This window comes from Gossypium hirsutum, chromosome A09, assembly GCF_007990345.1.
Source record: "Gossypium hirsutum isolate 1008001.06 chromosome A09, Gossypium_hirsutum_v2.1, whole genome shotgun sequence".
Taxonomy (NCBI): domain Eukaryota; kingdom Viridiplantae; phylum Streptophyta; class Magnoliopsida; order Malvales; family Malvaceae; genus Gossypium; species Gossypium hirsutum.
Window position 1 is genome coordinate 60,861,244 of NC_053432.1, and position 18,763 is coordinate 60,880,006.

General features: G+C 34.6%; 3 protein-coding genes across 4 annotated transcripts; 2 read left to right on the forward strand and 1 right to left on the reverse strand.

The window, feature by feature from the left end:
* LOC107889028 (protein STICHEL-like 3) lies at window positions 1–6,791 on the forward strand. 2 transcript variants are annotated; one of them, XM_016813322.2, is made up of 7 exons: window positions 1–2,816; window positions 3,083–3,302; window positions 3,453–3,953; window positions 4,243–4,879; window positions 5,279–5,342; window positions 5,555–5,643; window positions 5,863–6,791. In XM_016813322.2, exons 1-7 carry the CDS (start codon window positions 810–812, stop codon window positions 5,867–5,869), a joined length of 3,525 nt encoding a protein of 1,174 aa, XP_016668811.2. In that variant the 5' UTR covers window positions 1–809; the 3' UTR covers window positions 5,870–6,791. The 2 variants fall into 2 exon arrangements, with proteins under 2 accessions (XP_016668811.2, XP_040932220.1); XM_041076286.1 differs by lacking the exon at window positions 5,863–6,791 and having other exon boundaries at window positions 128–2,816; window positions 5,555–5,647.
* A 6,297-nt stretch (window positions 6,792–13,088) lies between these two features.
* LOC107890028 (U-box domain-containing protein 17) lies at window positions 13,089–15,916 on the forward strand. The gene has a single exon (XM_041076287.1). The coding sequence runs from the start codon at window positions 13,649–13,651 to the stop codon at window positions 15,782–15,784; it is 2,136 nt and encodes a 711-aa protein (XP_040932221.1). The 5' UTR covers window positions 13,089–13,648; the 3' UTR covers window positions 15,785–15,916.
* Window positions 15,917–16,452: 536 nt separating this feature from the next.
* On the reverse strand, window positions 16,453–18,403 carry LOC107889029 (pentatricopeptide repeat-containing protein At4g18840-like). Its single transcript, XM_041076288.1, is given in 2 exon segments — window positions 16,453–17,686; window positions 17,689–18,403. Coding segments are annotated over 2 exon segments (1,653 nt in total). The 5' UTR covers window positions 18,389–18,403; the 3' UTR covers window positions 16,453–16,733.
* Window positions 18,404–18,763: the final 360 nt, after the last annotated feature.

The following is an 18,763-nucleotide window of genomic DNA, read 5'->3' on the forward strand; positions in this document are numbered from 1 at the left end:
AAAGAAAATCAAGTCAAAACCCGTTCTTCTTAAAAAATTATTATGTAATATCATGTGTAACATGTATCATATATAGTATACACATACAAATATACAAAATGAATTTGCATGGTTAAACAAATGGACCCATCACTTTATTGGCATCATGTTGTGTTCTACAGATATGCGTATTTTTCTGAGTTCTTTGTCTGTACTGTAACATATCTCTAACATTACACTACTTCGTTTTGTAGTAAGCACATTATAAACACACTTCAAAAATACTCCACTCAACTACTCTCTTTGGCTCAAGGGAAAAATTAAAAGTACCATTTTTACCTTTTTTTTTAAATATTTTCTTCTGTAGGACTATCGTTTTCTTTGGAAAGAAAGAGGATAGTTTGAGTGAAAGAACATGTGAAGTAAGGTGGCAGACAAAGAAAGAGAAAGAGAGGGATCCATGGGGGATTCTTAATGATGGGAACGGTTCAATTTGCTTTTTTAAGGTTTATCAGGTGATTTCTATGAAGAACACCGTCCTTGAAAAAACTTTTTTTGTGTGCTTAATTTCTCTTCTTTTTTGGCGAAATCATGGGTTTTTTTTTTGGGTTCTATGATTCGTTTTTGCATGTTTCAAGTTCTGGGTTTTGTTCCTTCGATTTAGCTTAAAGAGCTTTTTTCAATGGGATAATGGTCCTTGAAAAAATGAGCGCTTTGTGTTTGATGAAAGATCTATGAGAGCTTCAAGTATGTTAGTTTAAGACAGTTTTGGTGAATAATTTAGTGGGGATGTGAGGAACTTTGATGCTTAGCTATATATTGAAAGATTAATGACCAGGGTGATTGGAAATAGGATACTTAAGGATGCCAATGGTGATATCAATGGTCATCTACGAAACCATATTCATTTGACTAATTGTATTCACTTGAAGAATCATATGCATAAACATAGTCCTATGTTGGCTGACCGATCACTTATGAGGGACCTTATGGTCCTTCGAAGATCCCGGTCCCTTAGGGACCCTTCTGCCAGCCCTCAATCATGGCAGTCACCTCCTGTTGTTGATTTGGTTTCTAAGAACGATGATGATGAGGGCATTGAGAGGCAAAGGGATGAAAGGATGCTTTCGGTAAGTTCACCGCCTTTAGTTAATTTTGCAAATTCGAAAGTTGTTCCAGTTGGGGTCAATGAAGGGGAACCTGCAATTAGTGATCATAGTGGTAAGACTGGAACTAGAGATAGTAGAAAAATTAGGAGAGAAGAAGCTAGTAGGCGAAGTAGTAGGGTTGATCTTTATGGTGAAAATAAGGAGCCTGAAGGGTTTACCTCGGGTAATTCAGGACGGAAAGACAGGAAGAGTAGAAAACAAAAGGGGAAGCAAACACAAGGTGTTCGACTTAAGACTCCATCTGAGAAATTGAATTATCCTCCGTTGGATAGTGATGATGTGGCATCTTCAAATATCCACCTTCGTGGGAGGCATTTTAGACCGGAGAAACCCATTGTGGAACCTGAAGTCAGCATTCGTGGTCGTTCAAGTGGATTAAGCAGGGTGAAAAGACGCAAGTTTCGAGGAGCAAGAAGAGCTTGCACTGCCTCATCTTCTAGAGAGGTGGGTGGTCCAAATGAGTTGTCTGTGGCTTCTAACTCATTTGCTCAAGGTTCAGTGTATCCAAAGTATGGTGCGGAAGAAGAAGAAGAAAATGAATATGATGAGCAAAATGTCACTCAGACGCCTAATTGTGGGATCCCTTTTAATTGGTCGAGAATTCATCATAGGGGCAAATCTTTCCTTGACATTGCAGGAAGGCGTTTCTCTTGTGGTTTATCAGACACTAAGCTAAGGAAAGGTGGGGCAGGTTCCAATGGAAGAAACGTTACCGGAATGCCTGTGGAATCCGATCAATCAAGTTCATCTGCAAAACCCAATGCTGAGGTGCTGCCTCTTCTGGTTGAGGCATCTGGATCTCAGGACAGTGCTGCAAATGCTGGTTGGTCGAATGACTATTCAGGGGAGCTTGGTATATTTGCTGATAATTTATTGAAGCGCAATGTTGATTCCGACCTTGCTTCTGAAGCTGGATATGGTGATAAACGCAAGTTAAGCCGGAACCTCCATGGCAGGCACCAAAATCTGACTCAGAAATACATGCCGAGAACTTTTAGAGACCTTGTTGGACAAAATTTAGTATCACAAGCCCTTTCAAATGCTGTCATGAGAAGGAAGGTTGGATTACTATATATCTTTTATGGACCTCATGGAACCGGAAAAACTTCATGTGCTCGGATTTTTGCTAGAGCTTTGAACTGTCAGTCACTTGAACAACCCAAACCTTGTGGCTTTTGCAATTCTTGTATCTCACATGACAAGGGGAAGAGTCAAAATATAAGGGAAGTTGGTCCTGTCGGTAATTTTGACTTTGAGGGTATTATGGATCAACTTGATAATCTGACAATCACTCGGCTGCCTTCACAGTACAGAGTTTTTATATTCGACGACTGCGATAGTTTGTCCATTGATTGTTGGAGTGCCATATCAAAGGTCATTGATCGAGTGCCAAGGCGTATAGTTTTCATTTTTGTCAGTTCAAGTCTTGATATTCTGCCTCATATAATCGTGTCCAGGTGTCAGAAATTTTTTTTCCCGAAACTGAAGGATGCAGATATCATTTATGCATTGCAACGGACTGCATCCAGGGAGGATATTGAAATCGAGAAAGATGCTCTAAAACTGATTGCATCGCTATCGGATGGGTCTCTGAGGGATGCTGAGATGACACTAGAGCAGCTGTCTTTGCTTGGGCAAAGAATTTCTGTTCCTCTGGTCCAGGAACTGGTGCATTTTCTTTAACTAATTACAATGTAGTATATGCATTGGTTAAAATTTTCGGATTTCAAATAGTTCTCTTTGAAAACTGCCCTTTGTTATATGCTCATCATATATTCCGGTTGAATTATTCTTCTAGGTCTTGTACTGTTTTCGCTACTGTGTTATCTGTTTGCTCGACCTTGTACTTGATCTAATCCAATTGTTCTTTTCATTTACAATTAGCTGATATTGCTACAGATGATTGCTCTAACTTTTATGGATGTGATTTGCAGGTTGGTCTTATCTCTGACAAAAAGTTGGTTGATCTTCTTGATCTAGCATTATCTGCGGATACAGTAAACACCATAAAGAGCCTGAGGGTGATAATGGAAACTGGTGTGGAGCCTTTAGCATTGATGTCACAACTTGCTACAGTGATAACCGATGTTCTTGCTGGCAGTTATGATTTCTCTCAAGAAAGGCGCAGAAGGAAGTTCTTTCGACGGCAGCCATGTGAGTCTGAAAAGAGAAAGTTTCTCTTAGTTTATGATCATGCTAAATAATTAGCTAAACCATCTATTTCCACTTGACTTCTAGTAATAATTGTGTGTGTATATGTTATGCTCCCCCTAAAGTTTTGTATTTACAAATCCTACAATCCAGTGTCCAAAGAAGATATGGAGAAACTACGACAAGCATTGAAAACGTTATCTGAGGCTGAAAAACAACTGAGGATGTCAAATGACAAATTAACATGGTTAACGGCAGCTTTGCTTCAGCTTGCTCCTGATCAGCAGTATATATTGCCTATTTCTTCTTCTGGTACTAGTTCTCGTCATAGTCCATTGCCTCTAAATGACTTGGGTGGAAGAGAAATTGTCCATAAAGGTGGTGAGCTTGTCGAGCTGCGTAATAACAACACTAGAGTGTTGTCAACGAATGCTAGGCCTGAAAATCTCTATGCCGGAAGTTCAGGGGATTTTGAAACCAGTATCATGAAGGGTAAGAGACATGCTTTAGCTGGGATGGCTCCTCAAAGTGTTGCAGAAAATCGCAACAGAACCGAAGGAATTTGGTTGGAAGTGCTCCAAAAGATTCAAGATGATAGTCTGAAAGAGTTTCTATATCGAGAAGGAAAGTTGATCTCTGTCAATCTTGGTGCAGGTAAACTCCTTGCAAGCTTTACACTCATTTTTAATGTATTGATCATAAAGCCGTAACATACTTTTAGTACCGATACTACTATGACCGAGAATTTTAGCAACTTGGGGCTGTAATGATTCAGCCATTGATGGTCAATGGTTTTACGGAATTTAATGTTCTTGGTCGAGGCAGAATAAGGTATTCTGAAATTTAGTTTCAACTCTGCTTTCTCTCCTAGAATGATAGCTTTATGATCCACCATCCAAGTTTTGCATATTAATTAGACTTGAAATTTGTTCTTTTCTTTCAGCTCCAACTGTCCGGTTGACGTTCAGTTCACAGGTGACTAAATCTAAGGCGGAGAAATTTAGGGGGCATATTTTACAAGCATTCGAGTCAGTTCTTGGTTCTCCTGTGACAATCGAAATTAGATGTGAGGCAAAGAAAGATGTCTATCATGGACTTCTTGATATACCACCTTCAGGGGATGGTCCATCTCAAATAGTCATGGATCCAGAGTCTAATTCCAGAAATAGGATGCCTAGTGCATCTTTTGGTGATATTAGCAAAAGGCCTATGAGAGATAGAGATGCCGGGGTCAGCCCCCAAGCTCAGCTGTTGCACCATGAATCTCTTGAAGCTGGACGGAGTGAAATTGTTGTAATTCCAGCTTCTCTACGAAAAGCCAAGGATAATGAACATGCCAGCAACGTAGAATCTAACCAAAGAGATTCAAGGGTGGCCAATGCTGCAGCTTATAGGAAATCGACATCGGCATCTACCTCGGGAAGACCGAAAGCTGGGGAGCTAAGTCAGAGTCATAGCATTGTTCGAAGTAAGGTATCCCTTGCACACGTAATTCAGCACGCCGAAGGATGTAAGCAGCGAAATGAATGGTCAAAGCACAATGCAATGTCTATTGCTGAGCAGCTTGAAAAGGAAAACCTGTACGTATATACCTTGCTTTTATGGGTTGAAGTTGATTGATAATTTGTTAAGCAGCTCAATCCCTAGTTTTATTATCATAACTATTTTAGGAAATGCTAGGTAATCCTCAGTTCTGGATACAGGTTTGTGTCTGACATGGGTTTATGCAACTTGTTCCATGTTTTTTTGTGTATTTGGAGGATCCTTGAGAGCCATAACTCCATACCCATAATAAAAAGTAGGGCAGACATTGGTAGTTCAAGCCACATGAAAAGTCCAAGTGACATGGAATCCCAATAACTTTAGTTAACCATTAGTCATCGAAGGGTCATACTATCACAAAAATTTAGAATAAATTAGAACATTGATAATTTTCTGCTGTCTTAAACGAAGAATTAACGTGTATTTGTAAATTTCAGGAGATTGGAACCTAGGTCAAGAAGCTTGCTTTGCTGGAAAGCATCTAGAGTAACTCGTCGGAAGGTAATGTTATTTAGACTGGTACAAGTGGTGGATATGTATATGTGCCTTACATAGGTGTATTTGATAGGGTTCTTGAGGGTTATATCTCAATACCCATATTCAAATACGCGTCGAAAATGGGTGTCAGGCAATGGTACTTCAAGAGAAAATGACTCAGTGCGATTTACCAATGCTTGATCTTGCTTTTTAAGATGTTTCTTTATGTCCCACAGCTCTCTCGATTGAAGACTCGGACACGAAGACCACATTCAATATTGAAGCTTGTATTGTGTGGAAAATGTCTCTCTTCAAAATCTTCAAGGTAAGAACAAGAAAAAGACATTTGGATGGCTTGGAATGGTTTATGCATGTATTCGAATTCATATTAATTTTGTAATTAGCTATTTTCAATCTGTTTATGAGCTTGATTCACTGTCAAAATCTTTTTTGTTGGATAAATGAAATTCGATCAGTTCTTGATACATGTATTCAACTCAGCCACAAAACATATGTATAATGAAAGTTTATCATCTTTATGCAGACGTTGATGTTGTCAAGCCTTCTTCCATCTTCCATCTGACCATGGTTGATCACGGATTTTCCGCACTCAATGGCACACATCCATCAGTTCATGAGACATGCATTCAGCTCAGCCTCAGCACATATTTGTTGTGAATTTTTTTCATCTTTATGCAACCATTAATGATGTCGATCCTTCTCCCACTTCCAGTCTGACCATGGTTGATTGCGGATTTGATTTCCCTGAGCACATATCCATCATTTCATGGTACATGCATTCAGCAAAGCCTCAGCACATATTTGTTGTCAATAACTTTGTCTAACCTTCTGGCTCCGTCTGACCATGGTTGATTGCGGATTTGATTTCCACACTCGATTGCAAATATGCATTCGGCTCAGCCTCAACACGTATTTGCAATGAAATTTTATCATCTTTATGCAGACGTTAATGCCATCGAGCCTTCTTCCGCCTCCATCCAACCATGGTTGATTGCGGATTTGATTTCTGTATTCGGTGGCCCATATCCATCAGTTCACTATACATGCATTCCTCAACACATACTTGTTATGAACTTTATCATCTTTATGCAACTATTAATGTCGTCAGGCCATCTCCGACTTCCACCCGGCCAAATATTGACTTCAACAGTATGATGGTTGATTGCGGATTTGATTTCCGTGATCAATGGCACATTCATCTGTTCATGATACATGCATTCAACTTGGCCCCGGCATGTTTTTGTACTGAACTTTTTACCATCTTTATGCAACCATTAATGTCGTGGTGCCGGCAGAAGATGACTTACACCCTATGATGGTCAGTTCCGAATTTGATTTCCGAGTCCGATGACACATATCCATCAATTCATGATACATGTATTCAGCTCATTCTCAGCACATTTTTGTTGTGAATTTTTATCATTTTTATGCAACTATTAACGTCGTTTAGTATATCGGACTTACTAAAATTAAATTGAAAAAGGGATATTTATTTATTAAATACTGTACTTTTTACGAATTTGAAATTTAGCTTTTGTATTTTTATTTTTAGGAATTTTATCACTGATTTTAAAATTCAAGTCAAATTTAAATATTGTTTTTGTTTTTTGTTAAATTTGTTAGCATGACGTTTTAAAATAAAAGAAAAACTTACTTGACTAAAAATTGACATTGTAATGATTTAAATTTTATAAAATAATCTTAATAGTGTTAAAGATTAGACTTGAATTTTAAAATCTGAAAAACAGAAGGATTATATTTTTAAAAATAAAATTATAGGGACTAATTATAAATTTTTGAAAACACAGGGACTTATGGCGTATTTTAACTTTAAATTTTATTTATTAGTTAATAGCGCATAGACCGGTGTGTTTTGTGATGATCCAAAGTTTAAAAAGAAGAGTTTTTTGACTTCTCTTTTTAATGGATTGACCACTGCCCTATTCATGCGTGGCATTATCGTAACCGACAACTAGTGATTGTCATTGGAGAAAACAATATGGTGAGTACACGTGGAGGAGTGTAAGTCAACGATGACGGTTGATCCAGTTGTTTCACCGTTTGACACGTAGCACCTCGCCTTAAGACTCTCGTGTCCCATTGCCAATATTTTTTCTTTAAAAAGACAAAATCCAATTTTTTTTAGGGTTATGTGTTAAAATTCGAATTTGCATCCTTTTTTTACAATTTATTTAATTTATTTACGTTAAAATTTATTTAATCTTAAAATTTTAACAATTAAAATTTATCCGACTTGAACTCAAATCAATTTAATTTAAGATTGATTCGTACCTATAACTTTAACATAAAAAAAAATCTGAACATGAAATTATTTAAACTCAAATTTACTCAAATAGATAACTTGAAATTAGAGGCGGAGTCAAAAAAAATTTCGGGAAGACCGAAATTAAATTGTATATTTTTATGATAGTAAAAATATAATTTTATCATTTTAATAGCTTATATATTTATAATTTTTAAAGGATTAAATCAAATTTTTATTATTTTTGAAGTTAAAAGTACAATTTTACTATTATTAAATTAAAATTTTATAAACTATAAATGAACTTAAATGAAAAAAAATCATTTTAAGGAGACCAAGGCTCCTACCAGTTCTAGATTTGCCATTACTTGAATTACTTAGAATCCAATACGATTAGAATCCGAAATGATCTAAATTAGTAATAAACCCACTCAAAAGACTTAAGCGTCAAACTCCAACCTAAAATGAAAACTCAAATATAAAAAGTATTCAAATTCGAAATGATTCGGTGTCGAAAACTTCAAACTTGGAGCTGAAAATTTTAAAAATCAGATTTACAGCTCTAAACAGAAGTTGTAATTTTTATTTCTATCTTAAATTTCGCTGTGTGAATAAATAAAATATAATAAAACTAAAGTCTTAAATTACTAGTCAATAATAAAATATAATTTTGTGGATAATGAAAGATGTAAGTCTAAGCTTGACGTTATTCATGCTTCCTAATATTAATATAAAAGGATGAATTATGAAGAAAATCAAGATTAGTGTGTGAAATGCCAAATTTCAATTATTCTTTGAATTTGGAACGCGTTTTGACACCGTTTTATGATTCACCATTTTACATTGCATTTCCATCATCACATTCATCAATTTTAATTTAATCATAATAAATTGTGGGTTTAATTAGTTCATTCGGTTTGATTAAATAAATTATTAAAAAAATTTTAAAAATAAAAATTTGGTTCAACTGGTTTAACCGTCCATTTCAACTAATCTACGCCAATTATTGGATCAAGTGATTCATTGCCATTCTTCAAATTAATATCTTGATTGATTCTCGATATAATTTATTGAATGACATTTAAACCACCTTGATAATATCTATCTATTAATATATATATATATATATATATGTGTGTAAATTTAAAGAAACATTTATGTTGATTATTTTAATTAATGATTAATATGATAATTAATTTTTTTATCCTCATATTAAACAAATAATAATAATATTTAATATGTCAATCTTAACCCCGCATTGGAAAAGATATTTTATGATAATAATTGAATAAAATAAAATAACACATTATTATTAAAATAAAATTTTGTTAGACAAAATCACATCAATATTGAATTACACTTTGTATTTATATTAAATTAAATATGTATTTTTTTTTTAGATTAATTATCACATATGCCGTGGCATGCAGTGCTGTTGTTGCCTATGGATCTAATTTAAATTTTACCATTGAAATTCAAGCTTCTTATAAAAATACTATTATTAAATTTACTTTTACTTTATAATATTTTCTAATTATAGCTATAATTTTATGAAAAATGATTACTTTACGACAATAAGTTATTATTATAATAATTATATATTTCTTTTATGTTTTATTTATATTGTTTATATAATAACATGGTTTTTTAAACATATCCTGGTTGGTAATTTTCTTATCGAGAGCAAGTTTAATTTTTTATACAAGTGAACAAGTATAATTACAATTATGAAGGAAGGAAATTCACAAACACATAAATTAAATTCTAGACTCAAACTAATCGACTAATTGATACATTTTTAGGACAATGTATGACCTTTACACTATTTCTATTATTTAATTTGGTAAAACAACACCACTATCTCTTAAGGTTTAGACAAGTCTCTTCTTAACATTTTTGGAGCTCTAGGTAAAATAATAAAATAAGATTTTAGGTTCCTTAAAAGTTGGAGAATTTTTTTTAAGTTCCTTAAAGTTAAAAAAAATTTGGACCCTTAAAACTGAAAAATAATATTTTAGTCCCTTTTAGCCTTGGGCCCTGAGAAGCTGCATCTCCAGATGACCCCAGAGCCGAGCTTGGGTTTAGAAAACCTAAAGTAATCCATCAAAAAATAATAAATGAAATAAGAAATATCAAACCTCTCAAATGTGAATATTCAATGATTTGCTTTCACCAATGCAATAAAAACATTTGGAAGAAAGAATAACAGCAAAACCCCACAAATGTTTATACAATAAATGCTTGGATTTTTGCTCTTTTAACTCTGTAAACTTGTTTCTTGTTTTCGTTTGAGTGTCCTTCAATCATATTCGTTTGAAACATTAATTTCACACATTTAATGCAATTCGTAATATCATGTCACATTGCTAAAAACTAACCGTTAGAAAACACAATGTCTTGAGGCCTTGAAAGAATGTCTCGAGACACAAAAAATAAATCTTAAGAAATGTCTCAAGACCTTGCATCATTGGAGCAGAAATTTGGTTAGTGATTTGCATGTCTCGAAACTTTCAAGCCTATGTCTTGAGACATGACTAAGGGTGGGTTTAGATAGGCGATTGGGTGCGGTACGGTGCGTTTAGCTTACTTTTTGTCTCACGCTACAGTATCGCTACAGTATCTAATCTCATCGCCACCGCTGTTTTTACACTAACCGCAGGTAAACGCACCGCCCATCCAAACTCACCCTAACTGTCTCAATACTTTCAAAGTAAAACTCAAGACTTGGTTCTCATGAAGCAAAATTTTGCTTGCATGTCTCGAGATATAGTTAGAAACTACATAATTTAACTTATGAGTATTCAAAAATATCGAGAATAATTAATTTAAGCTTTATAAAATTCAACATTATAAAAAGTTAGATATATATTAAGAATCTAAACAAGTATCTTTTATATAAATATGAATATTATTATATAGAGTATGTAAAGATATATCATTTGATACTTCAAATAAATGATCCACTTGATTTCAAGTTAAACAAATCAAAATTCTTACATGATAACATGTTGTAAATTTATGGTAATAAACTTTCTTATATTTTTAATGGATAAAACATTATCTTATATACTAACTCTAAATAATATTAAAATTATACTTGAATTTTAATTTTATACATGAAAGTTTGATTTGATTCAATTTTCATAAATCACTGATAATATTACCAATTTAGCACAATTTTATATTGGTATATTGCATACACAAATAATTATATTAATCCGATATAAAAATAAATTTATGTATTCATTTCTTTAAATATATACAGTTGACTCAAAATCAAAGTTCTATGTATACATATGAATCATAATTCAAATTTCTTGTGTATAATTATATAATATCAAAATTTATATATTAAATTACACATTTAACTAAAATTCATACATATATTTAAATATATAAACAAATGATGCATTTCATAATTCATCGTACCATAATATATATACACATAAATGGCATCATAGGGATAAATAATTTTATAATACAATGCATTATATAAATTAAATATTTAAAAAAAATAAGATCGGTAAATAAATTAGCTAAATCATCGTTTTAATCTATCCAACCAATTTGATTAAAAATTTTAAAATATTAATTTAAAATAACTCTTTAAATTAATATTTTAATTAATTTTTAATTTGATCCGATTCAAATAAAATATCTATCCATAACATGTACAACACGTCCTAATAATTTCTTTTGCCACTTATTCTTGTCGGCTTGTTTAGAGTATGATTTGCGTTTCAAAGGTCAACCTGTTGTAATTAGTGTGAAACGTTTTAGTCAAAGAAATATTTTTAAAAAAATATTTGCCAGATGGATGTTGCGCAGCACCTTACAAAGATAAAACTATCATTCATTGGACTTTATCTATACCTACCTATAAAAGCTGTCCACATGTAATACTCTTATTTGAAAATTTATGATAAAGATTTATTGCCACCTACGCCATGTCATGTCTTTTACTATTTTTCGGGGGTAATTTTGGTTGGAAGGGTGAGAAGTAAATTATAAATGTTTGTGGGGTTAATATGAAATTTTACCTCTATACTAATTTGTATTTTTACTAAAAGGGGTATTAAGGCAATATGGAATAATTGTCAAGTTTTGGAATTTTCTTGGATAAAAAAGTTTAAATCCTAATGTGAGAATAGTTGTCAAATTCAAGACCCAAAATGAAATTTATAAAAACTTATAAAATTGATTCATCTGTCGGTTTTGAACAATCTGCCTAGAGACAATTTCAATTCTCATATTCAGACAAAATACTAACTAGTTTCTAGTTTGATTGGTCAATCCAATTTTGTTTGAACAACACTAGTTATTAATGATATCGACTATGTTAAAAAAGGGGGTAAACTACACCTAAGGGCATTGAACTATTAGTAAATTTACATTTAGGTTACTCAACTTCAAGAAGTTATAAAATATCACTAAATTATTTGAAAGTTTTCATAAAGTTATTGGATTGTTAAAATCGATGATTATAGGCCATCCTTATTCTCACCACCGCACCAATTGAAAGCTCTCTCCCCTTCTCTTCTACAATTCATTTTTTTTCATAAAATAATTTTGAACGTTTCAAATCTACAAACTAAAATTTAAATAACTTTCTTCTCCGATCATCGACACTAACCATCAAATCTACTTGGATCTAAGGTTTGTTATTCAAACTCATCAATGGATACTGATCTACCATACCAATTGTTGAATTGTCACTTGGAGCTCGCTAGTCGAACTTTAAAAAAATTACTTAATAACCCAATGACTTAAATAAAAACTTTCAAATAATTCACTGGCTTAAATGAAAACTTTCAAATAGTTCAATGACTATTTTGTAATTTTTTGAAAGTGAATGACCAAAAAATAAACTTACTATTAGTTTAACAACCTTGGGTGTAGTTTACATTTTTATTGTTGTGTATGAACAATTGCCAAATAATTCACAATTGAGATAGAAAAATTCAAACTGCCCGATAGATTCTAAACCAATCTATTTCAAATGGAGAGATTTTTTTTTAAAAGTGGATGAGGAACGAGGTAGATGATTTTTCTCTTTTCAACAATAAGTATATAATATGCCCTGCTCTGCTGCATTATATAAAATTATCATTTTATCAATGTCTATATAACTATTAAACAAGTGAAAATTTAATAATATATTATAAAAAAAATTCATATGTTTTATTTAATTTTTTTTGAAAAATTTTGTTGAAATATTTTCTTAATTTTAAAAATATTAAAAATACGTAACAAAAAATTAAATTAAAATGAAATAGAATAAAATAAAGATGAATAGATCTAATATCCATAAAAGTAATTACGAATTTCAAGATTATATCTCAATAACCAATTATAGAAGGATAATAAATTTAGCAATATTTACCACATCCCGCTCCATTATCATCCTTACATCAGATACGTGCCCCATCCGTCGGATTCAAAATTTTAATAAATCTGAAACTATGGAGTCGGGTCGAAGCCGTCAGTTGGGAAAAATTTTCAATCCCAGACTAGAACGGTGGATAGAGTGCCGCTTTTTCTTTAGTAAAACCAAACTAAAAAGACAGCCAAGAAGGCCCAAAAAGTCAAAATCCTGGAAAAAGTTTTAACAGTCATTCATTTCTTTAAACAGTAGAGTAGGAAAATGAAAAGGAAACGAATGGACAATAATATATATGCATTTATATATGGATGCTTATCCGTCAAAGGGTGTATATTAAAAACTTTTGTTTTATGGAAAATTCATTTCATTTTCCTACATCTTCCTAAACGCGTAATCTCTTTTCATACAAATGATGATCTCTCTTCCGCTTCCACTTGTGTGTATAAATTAGAAGCTTTTTTGAATGGTTTAACGACCCGTTTTTGCTATCATATATACAAACATCCTTTGAACATTCTAACAAAAACCCAGAACTAGAATAAGCCTGAAAAATCTTGGGTGTTCTTTGTTTTGTTTTGTTTTTTTTTTCAATTCCTTTTGGATTTTCATGTCATTTGCTTGTTTTAGATTTACCAATACCTTTGTTTTTGGAGCTTACCGATAATGGCGACGGCGGCTATATTCTCATCCATGAGGCGGCGAAGATCGCCGTCTGTGGAGGCGTTTTTGGCTCCGGTGGACTTATCTGAAGTAGCTCTGGTTCAAACCTTAGCAGTCATCTCATCGGAGCTTGTTTCTTGCTTTTCCGACAAGGTTTTCTTCTTTCAACGAAGGAATTCTCGGTGTTTGATACGGAAAATCGAGGTTTTGGTTGTTTTGTTGGAGTATTTGAAGGATTCAGAATCTGGGTCCATGTCAAAGTTGCCATCAACAGCCATTTTGTGCTTCAAGGAGCTTTATTTGTTGCTTTACAGGTCAAAGATATTGCTTGATTATTGTGCTCAATCAAGTAAGTTATGGCTTTTGCTTCAAAACTCTTCAATTTCAAGCCATTTCCATGATTTGAACCAAGAGATTTCTACCCTGTTGGATGTTTTCCCATTAAATGATCTTGAGTTGAGTGATGATGTTAGGGAACAAGTTGAGCTGTTGCAAAAGCAGGCTAGGAACCCTAAACTGTATGTTGATGAAAGTGATGAGGGCTTAAGGGTTAAGTTGTTTTCACTTCTTGATGATTTTGGTAATGGGAGGATACCAAATCATGGGGATTTAAGGTTGCTCTTTGTGGAGAGGTTTTGGATTAGGAATTCCATAAGTTTTAGGCGTGAAATTGAGTTTTTGGAGGAACAAATTGTGAATCATGAAGGGGATATTGAACCTACTGCTTGTGTGCTTAATGGATTTGTCGCAATTGTCCGGTATTGTCGGTTTTTGCTGTTCGGTTTTGAAGAAGATGAGGTTCTGTTCTTGTCTCGGGATCAGAAGAAACCAAGAAAAGGGTTGATTGCTCGAGAGATTGCAGATACGTTTTTAACTGTTCCGAAGGACTTTTGTTGTCCGATATCATTGGAGTTGATGAGAGATCCGGTGATAGTTTCAACAGGACAGACTTATGACCGGAGTTCGATAACTAGGTGGATCGAGGAAGGGCATTGTACTTGTCCAAAGACAGGGCAAATGCTTGACCATACGCGGCTTGTTCCGAATCGAGCTTTGAGGAACTTGATCGTGCAATGGTGTACTGCTCATGGTGTCCCATATGATCCACCAGAGACTAGGGATGCATCGGCAGAGTCTTTTGCCACTGCTTGCCCAATCAAAGCAGCAGTGGAAGCCAATAGAGCAACAGCAACGCTTCTTATCAAACAACTAGCAGATGGATCTCAGGGAGCTCAGACTATTGCTTCTAGAGAGATTCGGTTATTGACTAAAACGGGAAAGGAAAACCGTGCTTTTATTGCGGAGGCTGGGGCAATACCGCACTTACGGAAGTTGCTGTCATCTTCAAGCCCCATTGCTCAAGAGAACTCTGTTACTGCAATGCTGAATCTATCCATTCACGATAAAAATAAACGTCTAATTATCGATGAGGATGGTTGTTTAACATCAATTGTTGAAGTCTTGAAGCTCGGACTCACAACAGAAGCTAGGGAAAACGCTGCGGCAACATTGTTCAGCCTCTCAGCAGTTCATGACTTTAAGAAGAGAATAGCAGATCAAGAAGGAGCAATTGAAGCCTTAGCAGGGTTGCTGAGAGTGGGAACCTCAAGAGGAAAGAAGGATGCTGTAATGGCTTTATTTAATTTGTCGACTCACACAGATAATTGTGCAAGAATGATCAAGGCCAGAGCTGTTGCAGAACTTGTAGGAGCTTTGCAAAATGAAGGTGTTGCGGAGGAAGCAGCAGGTGCATTGGCCTTAATAGTCCGACAGCCAATTGGGGCCGAAGCAGTAGGGAAGGAAGAAATGGCGGTGGCCAGGTTGATAACAATGATGAGATGCGGAACACCGAGAGGGAAAGAGAATGCAGTTGCAGCATTGCTCGAGTTGTGCCGCAGTGGTGGTGCCGCTGCGACTGAGAGAGTGCTTAAGACACCTGCATTGGCCGGTTTACTTCAAACTCTGTTGTTTACGGGTACAAAACGAGCTAGACGGAAGGCTGCATCACTTGCTCGAGTCTTTCATAGGTGTGAGAATACGTCCTTACATCCCAGTGGATTCAGAAATGGCAACTCAACTACAAACATTTCAACTTTTGGTGGTGATGTCTCAGTGCCTATGTCCTTATCAGTATTGTAATGGTAGCATCATCCTCTGGTGTTGCCCTCCTTAACCATATAAGTTCCCATTTTTGCTGGTACCATATATACACATATAAATTCTTTCATTTAAATTTCAAATAATGAGAATAACAATTACAGAATTGAGATACCTGATGTGTTGTTTTAGCAATAAACTGGGATGTAATGTCCATTGAATTAGATGTCAATGATAACATATAGCTTTGCATTTTGATGGTGATGCATATGATTAATAATACAAACATAACATAGAGGGCAAATTCTGATACATATCATCATGATCTCATCATCATAGGATTTCAGCATGTATGATTCAGGCATGTTATTTAGACTTGAGCGTGAATACCATATATCTGAATTCGAGTATGTATTTGATACAGGCATGAAATCATAGTTTTATAGCTATGTGTCAAGACACAAGTTTCAAATGCGGATATTTAAAAGGAAAATGTAGAGTCAAAGCAACACAGAGCTGACCAAAATCGTAAAACGCTTTTAAGTTTCTACATTTACACTAACAAACATATGCTTCTAATTTGCATCAGGCTACAACTTTAGGTTTAAATTCAAACTTTAAAGGGTCCATAAGTTGGTTTTCAATTTAATTTTTGGCTAGAAGCTACTTGACATGCAATGCAAGCATACATATGCAAGAAGAATATCTACCTTTACTTAAGGCCTATGTCCATAACCCCATCAAAATCTGATTCCTTTGGACATAATTTCCTGTCTATCTCATGCTTTTTGTCAATTGAGGCATCACGGTTTTATCCACAAAAGACACATCCCCGTCGAACTCTAGCATACCATGAATGTGAGATTCATGACTCCTTTTCTACTGCAGCTTCATTATGCACCATCAATTTGTTGTACGGTACTTTTATCATTTATCTACAGAACTTCATTCCTACTTTCCAGCAGAATGGATTGATTTTTTAATGTCAGATTTATTCAAGAATCATTCCTTCACCGGCTAAGAACTCATGAACAACGCCATTTACTTCAATCATGCTACATCCAGGCTCCTTATTTACTTTCAGGGCCTTCATTTTTCTCCTCACATTTAAAACATCATCCCATCTTTTCAGTGCTGCATATGTATTAGATAACTGAACATAACCAGCACTATCTTGCGGATTCAACTCTAAGAGCTTCCTAGCAACATACTCTGCCATTTCCACATTACCATGGTTTTTACAGGCACTCAGTAAGGACTCCCAAAGCACATGAGCTTCTTTCAGTGGCCTTGTTTCTACAAAATCCAAAGCCTCCTCTAATAACCCGACCTGACCAAGGAGATCCACCATGCAACCATAGTGCTCAATAGCTGGTTCAATTCCATAATCATCAACCATGAGTTTGAACATCTTGCGTCCCTCATTTAAGAACCTGGAACGACTGCAAGCAGTCAAAACAGCAATGAAGGTCACCTCGTTAGGTTCAAAACCTTCCATAAGCATCTCTGAGAAAGTCTCTAATGCAGTTTCTCCGTAGCCATGCATCCCTAAACCAACAATTATGGAATTCCATGTACTAATATCCTTCTTTGAAGCGTTTCTAAACACATTTAGAGCCTTATCAATGTTCCCACATTTTGAATACATGTCAACAAGAGCTGTAGCTATAAAACCATTGGTGTCTATCCCATTCTTATCGATATAACCATGAATCCATTCACCTTGCCCCAAAGCACCAAGATGAGCACATGCAGACAACACATTGACCAATGTGCAAGTATCTGGCCTCACTTCCTCACGCTGCATATCTTCAAAAAGCTCCAAAACTTCATCAAAACGACTTGAATGAGCATAACCTGTAATTATAGCATTCCAAGACACCACATCTTTTAAAGGCATTGAACCAAAGACACTTTTAGCTTCTTCGAGTAACCCTGAACTTAATACCCGGAAATCATGAAATTCCATGACTCGACATTCCTTTCATCCATTTCATCGAATAAACCACGAGCCAATCTTATGAATCCCGTTTCAATATAAGCGCTCAACAAAGCATTCCAAGAAACCACATCTCTGTCAGTCATTCTATCGAGAAGGCTCCGTGCAAACCCAAAATGCCCACTTCTGCCATAAACATGAATCAAAGTATTAGCCACGAAAATATCAAACCCAATCCCCAGTTTCAACGCCAGACCATGAATCTGCATCCCTTCTTCAACCCCACAAAACCCAGCACATGCCTTCAAAGCAAAAGTGAAACTGTACTTATCGGGCAAAACAGGGCCTCCTTCAAGCATTTGACGGAAGAGGAAGAGAGCATTTTCAGGGGTACGACTATTAGCATAAGCTCTGATGAGGGAATTGTAGGAGAAAGAGTTTGGGTCAGTAATGTGAGTGAAAACGGAGTGAGCGTAAGAGAGGGTGATAGGGTCGGGATTTGAGACGGCAAAAGAGATGAGCTTGTTTGAAACGAAGGTATTATTGGGGAAAACTCCAGTTTTGAGAAGATGAGCATGCGCTTGGTGGATTTGGGAAATGGAAGACGCCATTTCTGTGAAGGGAAGTATTGGTAGCTGAGATAAGGTTCCACTCATTGTCTCTTCTATTTCTCTGTAATTAAAGTGTACTGAAGATAAAGAATACATTGAAGACGAATGGCTGCTCCGAAAAAATATAAATAACACTAAACCATATAGATTAAACTATTACTAATTTTCAATTTTAAAAAATTACAGAGGGATTGTTAAATTATTCAAATGATTTTCGATTAAAAAAATTGGAAAATGATTGTTAAATTATTTAAAAAAAATTATTTGAGTTATTAGAAAAATTTTTAATTAACTCCTTATAAAGGAAGATTAATACAATGAATCAATACCCATCAATAAGTATAATATATCTTAAATCTAAATCTAAGTTGATTTGACGATTAATGTCGAAGATAATAAATCAAAGAATGATATTGTTTGAAAAAAACTAATTTGTAAAAAAAGAAAGAAAAGAGAATTTTTGATTGATGT